The sequence below is a fragment of the Cricetulus griseus genome, chromosome 4 (assembly GCF_003668045.3).
Source record: "Cricetulus griseus strain 17A/GY chromosome 4, alternate assembly CriGri-PICRH-1.0, whole genome shotgun sequence".
Taxonomy (NCBI): domain Eukaryota; kingdom Metazoa; phylum Chordata; class Mammalia; order Rodentia; family Cricetidae; genus Cricetulus; species Cricetulus griseus.
In genome coordinates this window covers 245,603-265,702 of record NC_048597.1, presented here as the reverse complement: position 1 = coordinate 265,702, position 20,100 = coordinate 245,603, and the positions used below count along the sequence as shown (strand labels likewise).

General features: G+C 47.3%; 1 protein-coding gene across 5 annotated transcripts in view; it reads right to left on the bottom strand.

The window, feature by feature from the left end:
- Positions 1 to 6,283: 6,283 nt before the first annotated feature.
- The window catches only part of Prdm15 (PR/SET domain 15), a 62,247-nt gene continuing 48,430 nt past the window's right edge, over positions 6,284 to 20,100 (bottom strand). For 4 of the 5 annotated variants that reach the window (XM_027415719.2, XM_027415720.2, XM_027415722.2 and 1 more), the window contains exons 16-24: positions 19,903 to 20,066; positions 18,826 to 18,905; positions 18,335 to 18,454; positions 16,074 to 16,205; positions 14,162 to 14,245; positions 13,648 to 13,823; positions 12,383 to 12,463; positions 10,358 to 10,567; positions 8,942 to 9,418 (exon numbers count right to left, since the gene is read on the bottom strand). In XM_027415719.2, the coding sequence (XP_027271520.2) occupies positions 8,942 to 9,418; positions 10,358 to 10,567; positions 12,383 to 12,463; positions 13,648 to 13,823; positions 14,162 to 14,245; positions 16,074 to 16,205; positions 18,335 to 18,454; positions 18,826 to 18,905; positions 19,903 to 20,066 (1,524 nt within the window). Of the gene's footprint in view, positions 9,419 to 10,357; positions 10,568 to 12,382; positions 12,464 to 13,647; positions 13,824 to 14,161; positions 14,246 to 16,073; positions 16,206 to 18,334; positions 18,455 to 18,825; positions 18,906 to 19,902; positions 20,067 to 20,100 lie in introns of all 5 variants that reach the window. The other variant, XM_027415718.2, reaches the window with a different exon arrangement.

The window sequence follows — 20,100 nt, the reverse complement described above, 5'->3', positions numbered from 1 at the left end:
CGGGTCACCTTAGACCTCCCCTGACCACGCCCTCATGGGCGTGTCCCAGCACACCTGTCAGGGCTACTAGGAGGCGGGGCTACAGTGTCTCCCTACAAAAGATGGTAGGCCCAGCTGTAAGTTAGTGCAGGTGGCATGAGCTATGCACCCAAGAGAAGTTCTCCCAGTAGCCTGCACTGCAGAGCAATATGCTAAGCCTCACAGAGTTAGAAGTCTGACTTTGATGAATCAGTTCACATATGTGATCTTTGACTCCACCTGAAGGCAGGTGTGGTAGAGGCAGCTAATTGCACCCCATTGGAAATGCTAGGTTTTTGTATCCACCACCAGTTAGGCATAGGGGCCAACAACGATCTTTCCTTCCTTCCTTCCTTCCTTCCTTCCTTCCTTCCTTCCTTCCTTCCTCCCTCCCTCCCTCCCTCCCTCCCTCCCTCCCTCTCTCCCTCTCTTTCTTTCTTTCTTTCTTTCTTTCTTTCTTTCTTTCTTTCTTTCTTTCTTTCTTTCTTTCTTTCTGTCTTCTTTCCTTCCTTTTCTTTTCTTTCTTTTGTGTGTCCTCCTGTGCGTGGGAGAGTGGGGGTCAGGGGGTGAGTGGTAGTTGGTGTGTTGGGATGTGCATGTACACATGTGTACATTTTGTGTGGAGACCAGATGTAGACACTCGTGTGTTTTCCTCAATTGTTTTCCATCTTATTTATTAAGATACTGAAGCTCATGGACTTGATTAGCCTGGATAGTGAGAGGGCCCTAGGGTTCTCCTGGTTCTACTTCTCTGACACGGGAAATTACAAGCATGCACCCTCATGCTCAGCGTTTTTACATGGATTCTGGTACTTACACTCAGGTCTTTATGCTTGCATGGCAAGCTCTTTATTGATTGAGCTGATTCCCTGTCGCCTCACTGAAATGTGTTGGTATCTCTTAAATTAAAAAGGGAAAGTGCAAATTTCTTTTCTTTTTTCTTTTTAGGTATATGCTATTTAGTGCCACATTCACAGGCTGGCACCCCATTGCACCCCATTGTCTTGTTTTGTTCTGACACAGGGTGTGCTGTGTAGCTCAGGGAGATCTCAAGCTTTCAATCTGCCTGCTTCCTGAGCGTTGGGATCACAGTTGTGAGCTGCTTCACTGGCTACTCCGTTGAGACAAGGCCATGTGTGGATAATGTTGCAATTATTAGCCAGCTGCCCTCTCCTCCTGATGGATGAGTCCTGTGTCCTCTGTCTGGGCTTTCCAGGTGTATTACATGGTCAGTTCAGGTCCTACCCTACCTCAGCCACACCAAAAGCACTAGGACTAGAGGACTGGGCCACACTTGGAAGGCCTTCTATGTCTTTCTTTCTCTCCTACTTGACAACCAGCAATGTGAGGTGATTTTTTTAAGAATGGCTCTGAGGACTGATGACTACTTTTTATCCCATCCTAGAGCCCTCATCCAGTGGCTGATGGAAGCAGAGGCAGACACCCACAGATATACACTGAACTGAACTCTGGAACCTAGATGCAGAGAGGGAGGAATGAAGATTAAAGGGGTTGGTAGCAGGCTGGTGAAACCCACAGAAACAGCTGGCCTGAACAAGGGGGAGCACATGGACCCCAGACTGCTGTCTGGGAGGCCAGCACAAGACTGATCCAGACCCCTGAACATGGATATCAATGAGGAGGCCTCCGAACTCTAGGGGGACCCTGGTAGTGGATTAGTATTTTTCCCTGGTATAAGAAGGGACTTTAAGAGCCCATCCCACGTAAAGGGATGCACTCTTGGCCTGTACACATGGGGGAGGGCCTAGGCCTGGTCCAGGATCATGTGGTGGACTTTGGGGAGACACCGTCAAGGGCCCTACCCTGCCTGGGGAGTGAAGTGTTGTATAAGAATTAAATAAAATGGGCTAGAAAGATGGCTCAGCAGTTAAGGGTACAGGGTGCTCTCACAAAGTACCTGGGTTCAGCTCCCAGAACCCACTTAGTCGCACACAACCATCTCTAACACCAGTTCCAGAGGATCAGTGCTCTCTACTGACCTCCATGAGCTCTGCATGTACACAGTGCACAGATGTATATGAAGGCTGTGATAATTTGAAAGAAAATGGCCCCCAAAAGGAGTGGCACTATTAGGAGGTGTGGCCTTGTTGAAAGAAGTGAGTCACTATGGACAAGGGCTTTGAGGTCTTTTTTCCTCAAGTTTCCCTCAGTGTGACTGTCAGTCAACTTCCTGTTGCCTGCAAGATGTAGGACTCTCAGCTTCAGCACCACATCTGCCTGCAGGCTGCCGTGCTCCCCATCATGATAATATCGGCCTAACCCTCTGAAACTATAATCGAGACACCCCAATTAAATGTTTTCTCTATAAGTGTTGCTATGGTCATGATGTTTCTTCACAGCAATAAAAACCCTAACTAAGGCTGGAGAGATGGCTCAATGGTTAAGAGCACTGGCTCCTCTTTCAGAGGTCCTGGGTTCAAATCCCGGCACCCACATGGTGGCTCACAACCATCTATAGTGGGATCTGATGCCTTCTTCTGGCATAAAGTCATACATGTAGATCACAGACACACACACACACATACACACACACACACACACACACACACACACACACACACACACACCCCTACCTAAATAAATAAATATCCTTTATTTATTTAAAAATAAAATCCTTTAGAAAATAAAAATCCTAAGACACAGCAAAACATCCATACACATAAAATAAAATAAATATTTAAAAAAATGCCTGGGCATGGTGGCGCATGCCTTTAATCCCAGCACTCAGGAAGCAAAGGCAGATGAATCTCTTAGTTTGAGGCCAGCCTAGTCCACAGAACAAGTTTTAGAGCAGCCAGGGCTACACAGAGAAACCCTGTCTCAAAAAACCAAACCAAAACAACCCTCCCAAACCCCCAAAACAAAAAACACTGGGCTAGGTAGGCTTAGGGGAAGGTTGAGAAGGTAAGTAAATAGAGTCCTTCCCTCTTTCTTAAGCTTACAGGAGGGCAGGAAGAAAGCACATAGCAGACTGGCTAGGAAGTACTCACTGACTGCCAGTCTGAGTGCTGTGAAGAAAGGCAGGCCATTGTCTGAGTGGGAGATGAGTTTCTAGAAGATTCCCGCAAGAGGTATTTGAGCCATGATCTGAGAGGCACATAGCTTCAGCTGAGGAGAGAGGCAAGGGCCAATGCTCAGTGTGGATAGTGAGTTCAGAGCTAGAACAGCACAAGGCCACCACTGGGAGGAAAGCAGGCAGGTCCTGAGTACCCTGGGCTATGGAGAGGCACTGGTGACATTCAGAGGTCATCTGGAGTCCAGATTGTCACCCGACACACTCTGAATACTTCCAGCACTTTTCACAGTCTTGGGGTCTGGCGGGGGGGGGGTGGTATCTGGCAGCAGTCACATGACACTGAGGACCCCACAGAGGGTGCTGGGCTTGGTTGTAAGTGCCACTGACAGCACAGTGAAAAGTGTCTGGGGAAAGATGAGGAACTCATGGCTTTCTGGAGGTGAAAGTTAAAGATGTTAATTAGAGGAATATGGAGGGATGGGCAAACCTGGCCCTTTCAAAACCACTCAAGATGTCATGTAGGTCTTGGTCCGAGATGATGCTAAACTGTTCAATGAATGAACAATGGGGCGCCACTGCTGTTTGAGTGTGAGGACAGTGGAGAGAGAGGGCTAGGTCTGTGACCATGCGTTAGATATAGTCATCTTGATCATGTTTTGAGACAACGGGTAGAGATAGATTGGTGTTTAATCCAACAAGAAACAGCAAAACAGACTCTGGGCTTCCTGTGACTACAATATCCCTAGTGGATCTACACTGTAAAGTTCTACCAATGGTATATTCTAGGAAATAGCTCCTAGCCTGGCTAGAAGCTCCATTTCCTTCTGGAAGAAAGAGAAGAGCTTATCTGGAGGCTCAGCTCCAGGATTCATGCAAGTGAGCTGTCAGTGTCTGAATGGACCCAAATCCCACCTGTGTGGAACAAGCTACGATCAGCAGAAGCAGTTCTTGGGTTTCCAAGTCTCCCTTTTCCTCAAAGAGCCTCTGGAGACACAGGTGGGTCTATTTTGTGTGGTAAAGGGTGCTCCCACCCATGTGTTTGTAGAAGTGAGAGCAAGCATGTCAGGAGGCAGGAGCAAGCTGCTGGGGTCTGAAGCACCTTATACACTCCCATGTTTCCAGAGTTCTAGGAATGCTAGTAGCCTGTACACTTTAAGTCTCAGGAGAGTCCGTCCCTGAAAGGGCAATGGGATTCAAGGCTTGGGTGGAAGGCTGGTTCCAGCTAGCCAGCATGTTCATTTTAACCTGACACACTAGATCTGGGGTGCCTTTGATACTGATACACTCAATTCACACAAAAAACGGGTGAAAGAAGCCAATGGCCCAGTTGGTTCTATCCATTTAGGATCTTGTTTTTACTGTATGTGGAGAATTAACAGATAATAACTTGGTTTATGCATATATGCATTTGTACATTAAGTGTCTCCCCCAACAGCTAAGGTCTGGACTCATGGCACTTGGAGGCTTCTGCAGCCATAGTCCAAGGGGATACACCTTGAACTGATGGTTTTAAACTGGTACAAAACTCAAGTTTACACCAAGGTTCCAGAGGAAAGTCTGGGAGCCAGGCAATGTGCAGTAGGATTGAGTTTCCTTCAGGGAGATTCCAAGCAGGAAATTTGTTAAGGTCAAACCCCTAGAAGTTGGAGATTCCAGGAGAACAAGACATCTTCCCAGAAGAGCACAGGTAACCGACTGGGTGAAGCTGGTGCTACAAAGAGTGAAGTGGGGGGTGCTCTAGCCACTGGCACACAGATGCTACATGTGGGACATTACCTTGTGGGTTTAACATTTACCTTGCTGGGTTTGATATGTCCTTGCTACCCTCCCAGGTTTCTCTGTGCTGTTGTGGGGTATTTGTACACTGTGTGAAGGTGCACTGCTGAGATTGGTGTAATAAAAAAAGCTGCAAGGCCAACAGCTAGGCAGGAGGTATAGGTGAGACAGCCAGAAAGGAGGAATCTAGGCTCATGAGAGACACCAGGAGACATGAAGAAGCAGGATGGGAGCATATGTGACAAAAAGGTAGATGAATAGAAATGGGTTAGTTTAGGTTATAAGAGCTAGTTAAAAACAGGTCCAAGCTAAGGTCAAGCTTTTATAATTAATAGTGGAAATCTGTGTCGTTATTTGGGAGCTGGCTGGTAGGACAGAGAGAGATTTGTTATACCGTGCCTTTATTATTTCGTATCTAAGAGACTGCCTTGAATCTCAGTAGATACTTTGCAACAGTGAAGTTGTGAAGATCAGGGACTTTTATAGTTGAATGTAGTTGCATTTATGAGGTAAAGAGTCTACAGGGACCAGGAACACAAATGTAATGGTTCAACTCTGCAGTCTTCCAGACTCGTGGGAAAAACTACTATCCTAAGTTCCTGACACTACAGATGGAGCTGCTCCAGCCACCCAACCTTCTCTGCCAGGAGGGACTATATCATCTGAAACTGGGAGCCCAGGTAAGCCCTTCTTTAAGTCCTATCAGGTGTCTTCAGATCATGTGTCTGATAGCAGAGACCATGTGGTACTATGGTGCTAGTAGATCAGCTGTGCAAATGAGTAAGGGCTGCCCCATCTCTCCCACTAGGACACCCAAATTCTGCTCTGAGTGCAGAGGGACATACAGGCTTGGACCCACAGGGAAGTACTCCTATTAAGATTAAATAAGTCTTACCAGCAGGAGAGCTAAGATATGTGAAATGTAGTCCTGGTGGTTCAGCTCCTTAGAGGACTGATAACAAAGGTGTTTCATGGCTTTAAAAGAGCTCCTAGCTGGATATGGGGGTGCACACCTATAATTATAGTACTTGGGAGGTACAAACAGGGGGACAAGGTTCAGAGTTTAAAGCCAGCCTGGGCTACATGAGACCCTGTCTCAAAACAAACATAAAATCTACAGAATAAATTAGAACACACCATCTTATACTTGATCAGTGTCAATAAGGGACCATCTGAGACCATAGGCCTGAAGAAAATCTTTGCCAGTACTACCTGGTGCCCAGTCTCTGGCCTCAGCTTTACAGAGATGCCTCTGTTGCCATCTATAACTCTTGGGGAAGTTTCCGACACTCATATCTCAGGATATTTCAAATGGTCCAAACAGACACATCAGGCCTGCAGGGGAATGAGAACATCACCTACAACAGGAGTTAGAGAGCCATTCTCAAAGGTTACCAGGCACAGCTTCATCATGGACAGGAGAGCAGATGGCCAGCAATTGAAAAACACAGGTCATACACAGCACCTTTATTCACCATCACACAAACAGATGTGACAAGAAACACCCTCCAAGTGGTCTTCACAACCCTCAAAACCTATGGGAATCACAGGTGCTGCCTTCGCCTTTGTATACTGAATGAGAACAGTGTGAAGGAGTTAAGATCTGCCTCCCATGAGGGGGTATTTTCCAGAGGGCTTTCATGACAGACACAGACCCTTTTCCTGAGAACATATCTCCTACTAACACCATCCTAGAGGGTGGAGCCATGTGCTCCAAACTGTGAGATCCATACTGTCATGACATGTGACCCTATAGTAATACCATTCACAAGGTGTAAACAAATTCCCATTATACATTTATTTATGTGAACCAAGACAGTCACAGGGCTTGTTGGACACATAGCTATGCATCTGTCTACCATAGACCAGTTTTAAAAAAATGAACACTTCCCACCAATCAACAATGTTTTATGTATGTAGGGCAGCTGGAGTGTGGAGATGTCTGTTTTACTAATTGGTTTCTATATGCAGAATAGCTGTAACCATGCTAAGACAACCTGCTTGCCTCAGCCAATGAATGACTCTGGTAAGACCATGTGTCACAGACACTTGGGGAGAAAGGCTGGTTTTATCTGAGTTCCTGCTTACAACAGCAGGAAGTAGGTGCCTCTGTGTATTTAAACAAACAGTGGCAGCAGGAAAGACTGCACAACCTAAGCTCTGTCATTCAACAGGATTTGACAGCCTGGCTGGAGGCACAAAAATACACCTTTAATAAAAATGTGTTTTCAAAAGCTTTTATTTCATAGGGAAGAGAATAAAAGCCAAATGCTAGTAAGTGTTTGATTGAGCTCAATGGTCACTTGGGTTCACCTTGTTCATCTTTAGACAAAGAGGACTTGTCATTGAATTTTTAAAAAAATAGTTTAGGAACTGTGGATTGCCCACTGCTTCCGTGGTTTCCTGGACTAGTTATATTTATTTGGAAAATGAAGGCAATATTTTAGAAAACAGTTCATCCCTAGCCCAAGTTCATCTGTTAAGGGTACTGTGTACAAAGCAGTTAATTATACACATAAATAACATAAAAATAACTGTCATAAATTAAGAAGTCCAAGAATCTCCCACCACACCAACAACTGCGAGGTGAGACTGGCCTGTGTGGATGCAGAGAGGGTGTGGGCCAGGTAATCCACAGACCAGTAGGACTCGTCTGAGTGCCATCTCTTCCTTAGGTTCCAGCTGTAACACAAGCTGCGGCCCCATCCTCAGAGCTTGCTCTCTGGAATGAGGTGCTGAGAAAGTGGCATCTTGTCTGACACCGGGTGACTGCAGCTTCCTTTGCCCACTGCTGGTTAGCTGCCAGGGCCTCTGCAGGGTGGCTGCCCATTTCTGGCTACATCCAGGAAACACGGGACCAAGGACAAAGTAAGGCAAGTTCATCTTCAAGTTCTTCTTTCATAATGACATTAAAAACTGAGGAGAAGAGCAAGACCAAACTCCTCTACTCTCACCTTGCCTCTCTGTGTCCCTGTGCTGGGACTGTGGATACCATGATGGCAGCCTGGCCTGTTGCCACTGGATGGTACATGTATATGCTGCCACATCCCCCCAGAACTGGGTGTGGCCAGCTTGCCTTCACTGTCATGATGACCTCATCTGCTCTCACCCCAACCTTTCTGGGTTTCTGAAATTCCTAGCTACACTCTCTCCTATAGAGCTGAACTCCATTTCGTAGGAAACTGGTCTTCAGACACAAACGTTACCTTTGGAATTAAGGCTTACACAGAAAGAAAATGTGGGTTCACTCCCCATCTTTCATTCAGGGATGTGGCTAAGCTGCAACGTGATACACATGTTTGTACGGCAGAGTCCTGAGATGGCTCTGGGGGAGCATTGGATTCGAGCGTGAGGGTTTACTCTGCACACAACTGTGTGTGCCCTCACACAAGGCACCTGTGCACAAGACAGGGACCAACACCTTACAGTGCAAACGACTTTATCATATTAAAATAAATCAATATTGGCCACAAGAGGGCTATAATACATAACGTGGTTATGAAATAAAATGAACAGACTGTTCATAAAATCAATCTATGGATGTTCCCAAGATGCCTTTTGTGCCTGATCTAGGGGCCTCCCATGAGGATCATGATACTTCTCATACGAGGCTTCAGGCCACAGCCCTGTGACAAACAAACTTCAGAGGAAGAGTTACTTGACTTCTTTCTTCCTGCTTGTGAATCCAGGAGCAAGGAGAAACCTGGGTTTGCTTCTGTGTGCTGCCTGAGAAGGCTAGCCATGTTTCCATATCATCACTGGAGTGCCAAAGAAAACAGATCAAATCTCCCGGCCCTCAGGATATCACACCTACTTCTAGGACCCTGCTGTCTGTGTCCCTGAGCCCCATGACAATTACAGACCTCTGAGGGTGACACTGTGGTCTGGCCAGACTGTACCACCTTGGGGAAGTACATGGTGGAACTCCATTGGGTGCTTTAAGCTCCTGCCTGTCAAAGGCCACGTCACCAGCTAAGCTGGTAACTTTGCAACACTAACCCAAACTCAGTGATCCTGCCATGTGCATACTCTTCCTGTTTGGTACCCAGCAAATAAACCTCAAGGCCTTGGAGCCCTCCCTGCAGCTCAGCCAGCTCTGCAGCTGCATTATCAGTAGCTGTACATCTGCTGCTGTTCATTCTGTACCTGGGGTTGCACCGCCTGCTGTGGGGCTGCAGGAGCCTGTGGTGGCTGCAGCACGTCCGTCTGGGGCACAGCCCGCCATGTGAGTGGGTGCTGCTCACTGAGCTGGTTCCCCAGTGGTGTGATGGAGTTCACCAGTGTGGTGAGGTTAATGAAGTGGGCCACTGACTGAGGGTTTGAGGCTTCTGGCTGTGGATGGATCTGGACATCATTTTGGCGGTTGTGCAACATGGCAGAGCCACTGACAGTGTCAAAGGTCACAGTCAGGATTGAGTTATCCAGCTGTAACTGGCGTTCAGGGTTGGTAAGGTGTCCAACAGCCACTGGCTGTAGATTGGTAAACTGAGTCCCAGCTGTAGTGGTGATAGGGGTCACGGTGATGTTGGTCAGGCCTACAGAACTTGATGGAGTAGTCACATTGGGGTCCCCTAAGGTCACCACCACCTGCAAGAGTCACATGGAGAAAGAGACAATGAATTATTTCTACAAAAAAGGAGAAAGGCAGAATGTTCCACAGTACCCTCCTGCTGGTCTGTGCTGGAATTGCATGATCAGGCCAAAGAGCTGGAGCAATGCCTCCACTGGGAAAAGCAAGACACAGTGTCCTCAGAGCATTATACTAGTGAAAAGGAGAAAGGAAACTTGGACAGTTCTCAGAGGCAATGCTGGGATGGAAAACAAAATGAATGTCACTGACCAGAAAAAAGAGTGAAACACACCCAGAGTTGGGGGAAAACAGTTCAGCTTGTAAAGTGCTTGACACTGAGGACCTGAATGCTGTCCCCAGTATCAACGTAAAAGCCAGGTGCAGCAGGAGACACAGGGACAGACCACAACATACACATGAATAAAGCAAGCCTGAAAAGCTAGGAAGCCAGCCCTTTATCATCATCTACCCTCTGACCTGTCTGTCTTATGGTCTGTGAAAACCCTGTGTGGCTATGGAGGCAGCCACAGCTGCGGCTTCCTCATACCTAGTGCCGAAAGGCAAGACGGGTGCAAGCAGTTTACCGCAGAATCATTATCTCCCAAAAATGAGGCATACATGGGAGAAGTGGGGGCTCAAAAGACAGAGTGATATAAGATAAGCAAAGCAGAGACTGCAGAGACGCTGGCTCAGTGGCTGGTGGCTGTCCGGGTCCTGCTCCTTGAGAGTCCCTTGGGGCACCCAATTGGGAGCCATGTCTCAGTCTCTCAGTACTAAAGGGTCACACTGTTCTTAATGTGGCATGTGTTATCTGGAGGTCACAGCTGGCACAAGACAGTGCCTACATGGAAAGTGAGGGCGAGAGTTGGAACCACTGTGTACACCCACATGTATGCCTGGCAGAACTCAAGTACGAAGGAGCTACCCCTCTTATATAAACAAAGGTACCAACCAACCTGCTGAATACTCTGCACAGCAGAATTTGTCTCATCACCCACACTGCCTGTGAACTCTGGCTCCTTTTCAGGGTACTCGCTGAAGGTAGTGTCCTCGGGCACTGGAGCCCCCGCCTCCTCCTCTGGCTTCTGCTTTCTCTTGTGGCTGCGCTTGGTAGCTTTCCCGTGCTTACCTTCTGCCAGCTCCTCCTGCTCCAGGCCCAGTGCAGGCTGTGAGGAGATTGGGGTCAGTAGCCACCAGGGCAGTGGGTTACATCTGGATGGGGGCCAGGGCATCACTCACTGCCCAGACACACACACTGGGGGCATCAAGCTGTCACAGGAAATGGCTACTTTGTGTTCACACAGAAACATCATTAAAGGAAACATATTTTCCTTATGGGGAGCTCAGATCAAGGAAAGTGCTCGTGAGCCACTATCTACAGCAGGAACAACATCAGATGTAAATGTCTGATTAAAACTATGCAGGCATTTTCTGCTCCATTCTGTTCAGGTTTATCCTTTCCCTTATACAACTCTGAGCGTGTCTGCAAGATGGGGCGTGGCCATGTCCTGTCACTGGTACTCTGCATCCCTATGGTCCTGGGGGCAGAGAGACCTCCCAGGAGCTGGTCAGAGTATGGTGATGGAGAGACTTCTTTCCCACCCTCACCTATGATTGTCAGGCACATAAATGGCTCATAGAAGGGCTATGTATGGATTCTATCTGTTCATTCCATAAGACACAGCCACCTGGACTTGTGGGACACTCATTACCACAAGTAAAAGCACTTGGGTACAAATGTCTTAAACACTTACAGTGTAATATACTCTCTTTGTGATTAAAAATAAAAGTGTCATAACAATATTGAGTATATCCAGGCATGATGGTGCACACCTGGGATTTTAGCATTTGAGAGGAAGAGGCAGGAGGATCAGGAGTTCAAGGCTAGCCTTGGCTGTTCCATAGCAAGCTCAAGATCAACCTGGACAACATGAGATCCTGTATCAACAACAATAACAACAACAACAACAACAACAAAACAAGCATTGAGAAAAAGTTCCTTTAAAATCTAGGTTTGGCCTGGTGTGGTGGTACACACTTTTAATCCCAGCACTGGGGAAGTAGAGGCAGGTAGAGTTCTGTGAGTTCTAATAGTTCAAGGACAGCCAAGTATACATAGTGAGGCCCTGTCTAAAATAATAATAATAATAATAATAATAATAATAATAATAATAATAATAATATATAACTATATTATACAAACATATATATGTATATGTATATGTATAATATATATATTATATAAGTTAAGTTTAATTTTGCTTAAGATAATTTAATCATAATAAATTTTTCTAGGAATGATCAATTAAAAATCTTTTTTAGATTTGTTTTATGTGTATGAGTGTTGCTTGCATATATGTATGTGAACACATATGTGCACAATGTCTGTGCCTGGTGCCCACAGATATCAGAAGGTATTGAATTCCCTAGAACTAGAGTTACAGATAACAGTGAGCCACCATATGGTTGCTGAGAACTGAACCCAGTCCTTTCAAAGAGCAATAAATGTTCCTAACCAGTGAACCATTTCTCCAGACCTGCAAGCTACCTGTTTTTCCCTTTCAGTTTTTCAAGAAAGGGTTTCTTTGTGTAGCCCTGGCTATCCTGGAACTAGCTCTGCAGACCAGGCTGGCCTTGAACTCACTCAGAACCACTTGCCTCTGCCTCTCCAATGATGGGATTAAAGGTGTGTGCTACCACCGTCCAGCACTACCTGTTTTCTTAAGATGTATGTATGTGTGTATGTGTACATACATACACACATACATACATACACCAGCATCTGAACATTTGAAGTCACGGATAATACAACAAAACTTAAAGACATAGTCTAAAAGGCTCTGGGAGGAAGGCCAACCAAATCTCAGTGAGACTATGCTGATGTGTAAGGTGTGGTCAATGGTGTGTGTCTGTAGCCTGCTCCTATATGTGGTCTGCTCCCCTTACACTCCAGCCTTGCAGGCATGTTCTGTGCTGCTTACCTGGACAATGCCGATGGAGGAGGCATCGATGGTAGTGGTCTCAGGGAGGTGGTCCAGATCATCAATCCGCACAGCGAGGACCTGGAAGGGGCAGGGGGGAGTGAGTAGGGTTGATGTGCCTACCCAATGGCTGCCCTGATTATGCACTAGGAGTCCAAACTCACTGTGCAAGGGCCAGTGCTGCAGGGGGCTGGCAGCTAATTGACAACTCACCTCTGCTTTTGACTCCTAGACTTAGGTCCGACTTTGAAACTATTTCTAGAATGCTCTCCAGGGCACCCCAACCCTGTTCTCTGACCGCCATCTCAAGCCTCTACAGTGATCTCTGGCCTGGTGGGAACACCGGGTACCTGTCTGCCAATTATGGCACCTGTCTTTAGATGGAGTGCTTCCTCCTTCTATGGCTTCCATGACATATGCTCTCAGTGTGATGTCAGTGCACCCTCTGTCATCACAGGGAGCTAAGAGAGCCACGACACAGAGCAGTAAGCCTGTCCTACAAGGAACCACCAACGCAGGTTTTTGTGGATCTAACACTGTACCCTTTAGCCTACTGCATGCAGCTATGTGCATGTCAGCTTTGTAACAAAGCTAGGGCCTGGTCCTGCCTTTCCTTTATCAGCCCCAGTCACAAGGGTTCTTAGCATGCAACACTCACTCCATGAACTGCCCTATGAGTCCATATGGCCTCCTACCAGTCCCAGTGACCTATGCATGGCAAGCAACACTAGTCAGCTGCTGACACTCCCTGCTTATCTTCGTAATTGGTGTCTAAATCCTACCGATGCTAAGTCTGTATCTATTAAAGGGAATAAAGCTCACAAAGGTGTTCACTTACATTTGCCTACAACTTCTTTTGTGACCCTCATGCTCAGAAAGTTGCCCTTTTAGGGGTCTAGTAACTTTATTTATCTAGTTTTGTTGTTGTGAGAAGAAGGTGGTTGGGCTGGGGCTCAGTTTACTGAGTGTTTGCCTAGCATGCACGAAGCTCTGGGTTCAAGGCTCAGCACCACATAAAACCAGGTGTGGTGATTCATGCCTGCAATCCCAGCACTCAGAAGTGGTAGAAGGATCACAAGTTCAAAGTCACCCTCAGATACATAGTGAGTTCTAGGCCAGTCTGAGCTATGCATGATCCTGTCTCAGGAAGAAAGAAAAAAGATGACACAGTTCACACGTAAGACCAGGGCTCTATGGCACCCCAAGCCCACCGTGGAGCCAGGCCATGCTACGGAGAGATGGAAACCAGCTCCCAGCAGGCTAACCTCAGGGTGCTTGCGCCGCATGTGTCTGCTCATGGAGGCCCTGGTGGACACCTTGGTGCCACACAGCTGGCAGCTCTGTGCTTCCACCTTGTCGTGGGTGAGCTGAACATGTTTCTGCAGCATGTATTCCGTGACGTACTTCTTGTCGCACACAGAACAGGTCCACTGCTTGCCTACTTCTCACACACGGAAGTGGGGTAGAAAAGAAAAACGGAAGTCAGCAGAGAGCCACTAATGCTTCAGTTAGTCCCCTTAGCCAAGCATCTACCACACCCTCTGCTCCTGTAGGGAGCCATCACCTGGTCAGACAAGTTGGATACCAATGCCCAAGACTAGCAGGAACAAGTGACCTCTGTCCTTGAAGAACAGACACTGGAAAGGCACAGTGGGGTGTAGAGGCCAAGGGGCTGCATTAAACCAAGGGAGTCCTATTCCGCATGTGTTTATGAAACAGAGTTGGTGCTCTCATCCCTGCATATTCGGACAGCCTGAATCGTCCTTGGGACTCAGTTACCTGTGTGGATGAGCTTGTGGGTCTCCATCGTGTTCCTCTCGCTGAATGTCTTCCCACACAATTCGCACATGAAGTCTTTAATTCCTGCAGGAAAAGTCATGTACGATATCACATGCTTAGTGAGTTTTTAGTTTAAGGATACAGAGAGGACTCTCATTCTTCAGGATTTGTAGCACCTTAGGAGAATGGTACATTGTCAGAAGACAGTTAAAAAAAAAATCAGTATTCCCAAATTTGCCCAGAAATTGTGACCTCAAAAATTTAACCTTTTATATGACACTTCCTATTTTTAAAAATGAAGAGATTTGGGAAGGCCCAAGAACACAGATACAGAGAAGAGCACCTGGGGTGGAGACAGCAACAGTTTCTCTATGCAGGGTAATTCACCTATACCCCTACTTAGACTCAAAAGACCTTGGGTAGCTTCTGAGACATGCTGTAAGAGATTAAACAGCAAGAGAAAGTCAGGACCCAAGGCAAGAATGGGAATGTTTCCATGAGAGACAGCAGAGCTGCTGTGGTCACACAAAGAGCCAGGGATTTTTTTCCACTGTCTGCCAGCACATCCATGGCACGAGCAAGGTAAAGCACAATCCATCCCAGGATGCAAGGATGATTCAACCTATGCAAATGGGCAAATGTGCTGTGGCACATCAACAGAATGAAGGGACCAAATATCAGCAGACATAAACTCTCATGATGCTCTCAAATAGGTGCAGAAAAAGCATTTGATAACATCAAACATACCTTCAAAATGTTAACAACGCAGGTGAGAAGGATTGTACCGCAACATGAAGTTATGCATGGTAAACCCAGAGCCAGCACTGTACCAAAAGGGAGACACTGGAAGCAAGCTCTACTATAATCTGAAAGGACTCAAGGCATTGTTCCCATGCTTGTAGTCACGATAGCACCTCAAGTTTTAGCACAGCCAATAGGCAAGAGAGAAGCAAAAAACAAGCATACAGAAATTATGAAAGTCAAATCATTCCTATTTGTATACTGCATGTCTCCATGTGGGGAAGCCTGAAGGCTCCATTAAGATCTTCTGAACTGACAGAGAATTAGAATTACATAACACACACACACACACACACACACACACACACACACAGACAACACATAAAAATGCACATACAAAGAACTGAAGGTTGAGGATGTAGTTTAGTGAGCAGAGTGCTCACCTGTCATGAACAAAGCCTTAGGTCTGACCCTGTGTACTGCATAAACCAGGTGTAGAGTGCACACCAGTAATCTAGTACTCAGATAGCAGAGACAGGAGGATCCAGGAGTTCCAGGTCATCTTGAGTCCAAGGCCAGCCTCTGGGGAGGAGGGAGAAACACACACACATGCACACACGCATGCATGCACACACACACCAACAATATTTATCCACTGGGGAAGAAATCATGAAAACATACATCGTCTATATGTAGGAAAATGTTATGAAGTCTGCCACTTTGCATAGTGAAAAAAAAAAAAATCCTGAGAGTCAGTAGGGAAGTTCAGGTTGGACTTTTAGCAGATGCTTCTAGAAACAAGAATTTCCATATTTAGGACACAGATTCTTTGCTTAGTAGTTCCAGTGGATCTCTGTGAGTTCCAGGCCAGCCTGGTCTATAGAGTAAGTTCTAGAACAGCCAGGGCTACACAGTGAAACCCTGTCTTGAAAACTAAAACCAAACCAAACCAAACCAACAACCACAAACCCCTAGAGAGACATGGAAAAAAAAGATCTCACACTGGTGGCAGTATGGTTTGTGATCCTTTGCAGACATGAGGTACTCCCGTAAGTGGCTATGATTTTCAAGGGTCCAGCCAATGACATTGGCAAACTCATAAAAAGGTGCCTGGCACAGACACTAGGGCCATTTGGTTTTGCCGACTGGGCAGAACTGGGACAGGACACACCTGTGTGCCGCTTGTAGTGCTTGAGCATGTTGACTTTCTGGGCAAACTTGCGGTGGCATTCTTTGCACTCATACTCCTTGATGCCCTTGTGTAGCTTCATGTGGTGGCGCAGAGCGTGCTTGGTCTTCATGCCTACAGGAAGCAGATCTGCATGAGTGCCAGACTCCCCAGAACTTGCCCCAGGGCGCTTGGGTCCCATTCCACTCCCCTGAAGCACCCACCTGAACCCAGTGGGCACAATTTCCACAGACACAGAACTGGCTTGGGAGAGATAGGCTGTGGCCTCGCCTCAGAAGGTCCTACTCCACCAGACGAAGGACCCACAAAATTAGCACCTCAGGAGACCACTAGAGATTTATTGTGACACACTATGGCAGTGTGTGAACAATGGTGCCTGAGATGATGCAGTGAGATGTACAGGATGACTAGGGCTTCTTATCTGTCCCGATGAGGACATCAGATCCACGTTTAATTAATTTTTTTAAAAAAAGCCATTCTTGCCGGGCAGTGGTGACACACACCTTTAATCCTAGCACTCAAGATGCAAAGGCAGGTTTATCTCTGTGAGTCTGAGGCCAGCCTAGTCTAAAGAGTGAGTTCCAGGACAGCCAGAGTGAAACCCTGTCTCAAAAAAACAAACAAAAAACTTTCTTTAAAAAAAAAGTGTGTGTGTGTGTGTGTGTGTGTGTGTGTGTGTGTATGTATGTATGTAAGTGCGAAAGACACACAGAGAAAATGAAGTGAGTGTAGGAACATACAAGGTCAGAGGACAACTCTCAAGAGTCAGTTCTTGCCACCTTGCAGGATGCAGGAACCAAACTCAGGTCATTATGCCTGTGTCTGAGCACCTCTACCCACCACCACGCCATCTCATCAGACCATTATTTTTAACTTGTTGCTGCCAGTCTTAGGCATTGAAACAATCCAAAGCCATGACTTCAGACTGATAGTGAGGGAAAGGGTGCAGCATCCTCATCTAGTCAAGGCCCCGCTGGGTGGTTGGCAGTGACACTGGCAGCATCACAGTGCACCCAGAGTGCTCACACATCAATGCAGGCTGCTGTCCTTAGATGCACCCCCTCCCTGCCAGTGGACAAACCAGCAGTGTGCCACCCTGGGTGGGAGCAGTGGGCTCAGAGCCACTCTGGTCTCCAACCTCAACTGGACAATAGCCCACCCAGACCCATTTGTCACTACTCATCTTCACCTATCTCAGTGTGGAGAGATGACTTCACACAACCCAGCTGGGCCATAGAGCTGGTCAAATCAGAGACTGCAGGGGGCACACAAGTTCCACCCTGAGTCTCCCAGCTGTCAGTCCCTGGCTGGCTAAAGTGCCAGGCCTTTCTGACTGTGGAAGAACTATTTTACCTTAATTTTCCCCTCCTTCCAACCCTCAAGTTAAAAATGTCACACCCACCACCACCACACAGGGACAAAAACCACAGGTGATGAGAGATCTATCAGACTACCCTGCTGACTATTTTAGATAACTGGCCTGTTCTTGATCCCTCTCTGGCCCTGCCTCCATCACATCTAGGCTCTGTTCAAAACAGTGTCACCCACTATCATTGCTTGCCACTGCTCGTCTGTGTGTCTTGCAAAGGACTGAAGTCAGTCAGTATAAATCTCACCCTCGCAGTTCCAACACCTATCCATGGTCTCATTCATTCATGCTCATAACTGCTATGCCCTGACTATTTATGTACCAGGCATTAGAGACCAGGTGATATGATAGACAGAGCCCCCTGGCTTCATAAGACTTCTGTTCTAAGTGAGACTGGGGGATGAGAGAACCCACATGGTACATGGAAAGACAAGTGAGAGATACGCAGAACCAGGCAGGAAGGGACTTGGGGAGAGAGGCTCTATGCAAGGTCATCCTTGGTTACACATGGAGCAGGAGGCTAGCCTGGGCTATGTGGACCCTATCTCCAACAACACAACTTGAAACATACGGCTTTTTTTTGTAGGCTATCGAAGTGTCTTGTGGATGATTTTGTGGAACACGATGTAATTTTGAGAAAGACAGTTTCCTGTGCCTGGGATCCCGGCCCCCTTTGGCAAGAAGACTCATGATTCCTAGTAGCCACCCACTGCCATGGGCGCAGGCTATGTCTAGGTTCAGGTCTACAAGTGTAGTGATCATAAGCAAGCTGGATGCATGGCTGAACATGCTCTAGTGGACTGAAATGTTCCATGGCTCCAGGGGACACCCTGTGGCTCTGAGGGACCTCCTAGGGCTCCAGGCACCCACTCACCTTTCCCACACTCAGCACACAGGTACTCCCGGATGTTGTCGTGCACACGCATGTGCTCTTTTAGCATGTCTTTCCTGGCGAAGGACTTCCCACACTGCTCACAGGCATGGCTTTTCACACCTGCAAACAAACACAGCAGTGCTTGAAAGCCTTAGCCAGCAAGAGGTCTCAGAAAGAGGTCTCTGCTAGAAGCACTGTGGGGCTGCCTTTTCAATATGTTCCATGGGAGTTTTCAGCATGGCATGGAAGGCCCTGAGAACTTGGAGTGAACACAGATGGGTGGGAAGACATGTGCTTTTTTTTCCGTAGGCTTTTTTGTAGGCTCCCCTCCCGTAGCAGGGGAGGCCAGGATGAAAGCTGGAGAAACGGGGATACAGTGTTAGGGTCAAGGTGTGGCTGTCTGTACATGGAGCCAGGGAGAGTGAAGCAGGTAGGAGTCCTGCTGCTGGGCAGGTGAGCTGGCACCACACATCACTGCAGGAGCACATTACCTGTGTGGATGAGTTTGTGACGCTCCAGGTTCCCGATGCTATTGAAGATCCGCCCACAGATCTCACAGGGGTGAATGTACCTGAAAGTAGAAACAAACCTCAGGAGCCCCACTAGGGGGCTCATGACCTGGGAGACTCGTCCACCATGAAGGCTTTGTCTGCTATGAGGGTCTGCTCAGCCATGAAGGGCATGTGTGAATGCTCCTTTATCAATGGAGGCAGGGCAAGAAGATGTTATAGATCTCAGCTTCTGTAATGGGCTGAATTGTGTCCCTCAAATTGTTGTTAAAAGTCCTAGCCCAGAATGTGGTTGGCTATAGGTGAAGACAGGCACTGACAGAGCAGATCAAGGTAAAATGGGGTCATCATGGTGACTCCAGGCCTTAAGAAGAGATAAGAGACAGACATGTACAGAAGGCTGAGTCTGTGAGGGCACAAAAGATGCCACATGCTAATCAAGGAGAATTTAGGAGAAGCCAACCCCAAGATACTTAATATGGGATCCCAAGCTCCAGGCCTCTGAAACATGAAGTACTTGGTCACGGCAGCTCTAGGAGATGGATCCAGTCATCTAGTTGCTCACTACATAGCCCTGGTTATGGGCTGACCCTTGACATGGGGCAGCATTAACAAAACCTAGCTACAGCAGAAAGGTTATTATGCTGGCTTGTCAAGTAGGCCAACATACTGCAGGGGACGTGGAGGCCACACCTGCTAGAAGCTGGCTACAGGTGAGGTCAGGGTGATGCGATACAGGGTTTAAAGGGACAGACAAGGCACATGGGAGCCCTTTCTCTCTGGCCTCCCTCCCTGCCTTGCTGCCCCTGGCACGCTCTGGCTTGCGTTTGGCTGGCGTTTAGCTAATAAAGGATATCTTAACCTCACTAATTACGAATCTCCCTCATTAAACATACTTTAGAATCCTGTAGGGAAAAAAAATTAGGTTGAGAAATGAGGCCTAGAAGGCCAAGTGCCCCAAATTATCTGACACATGATGACCCAGTGATTGTGACTTGCCAGACTGAGCACTGTGGCTTTTCAAGAGTCCCCTTCTTCCTCACAGCCCTAGAGCCTTACTTCTGCACGTTGGGGTCAGGTAGGTTCTCTCGGTGGATGACCATGTGGGCATGGTAGGTGGCCTTGAGTGCAAAGCGCCGGTGGCAGATGCTGCATCCATGACCCTTCTCCTTGTGTACCTCCATGATGTGCTTCAGATACTCCTTCCCGCGGCCGAAGGTGAGCTGTAAGCACACAGGGTGGAGGCTGCTGACTCAC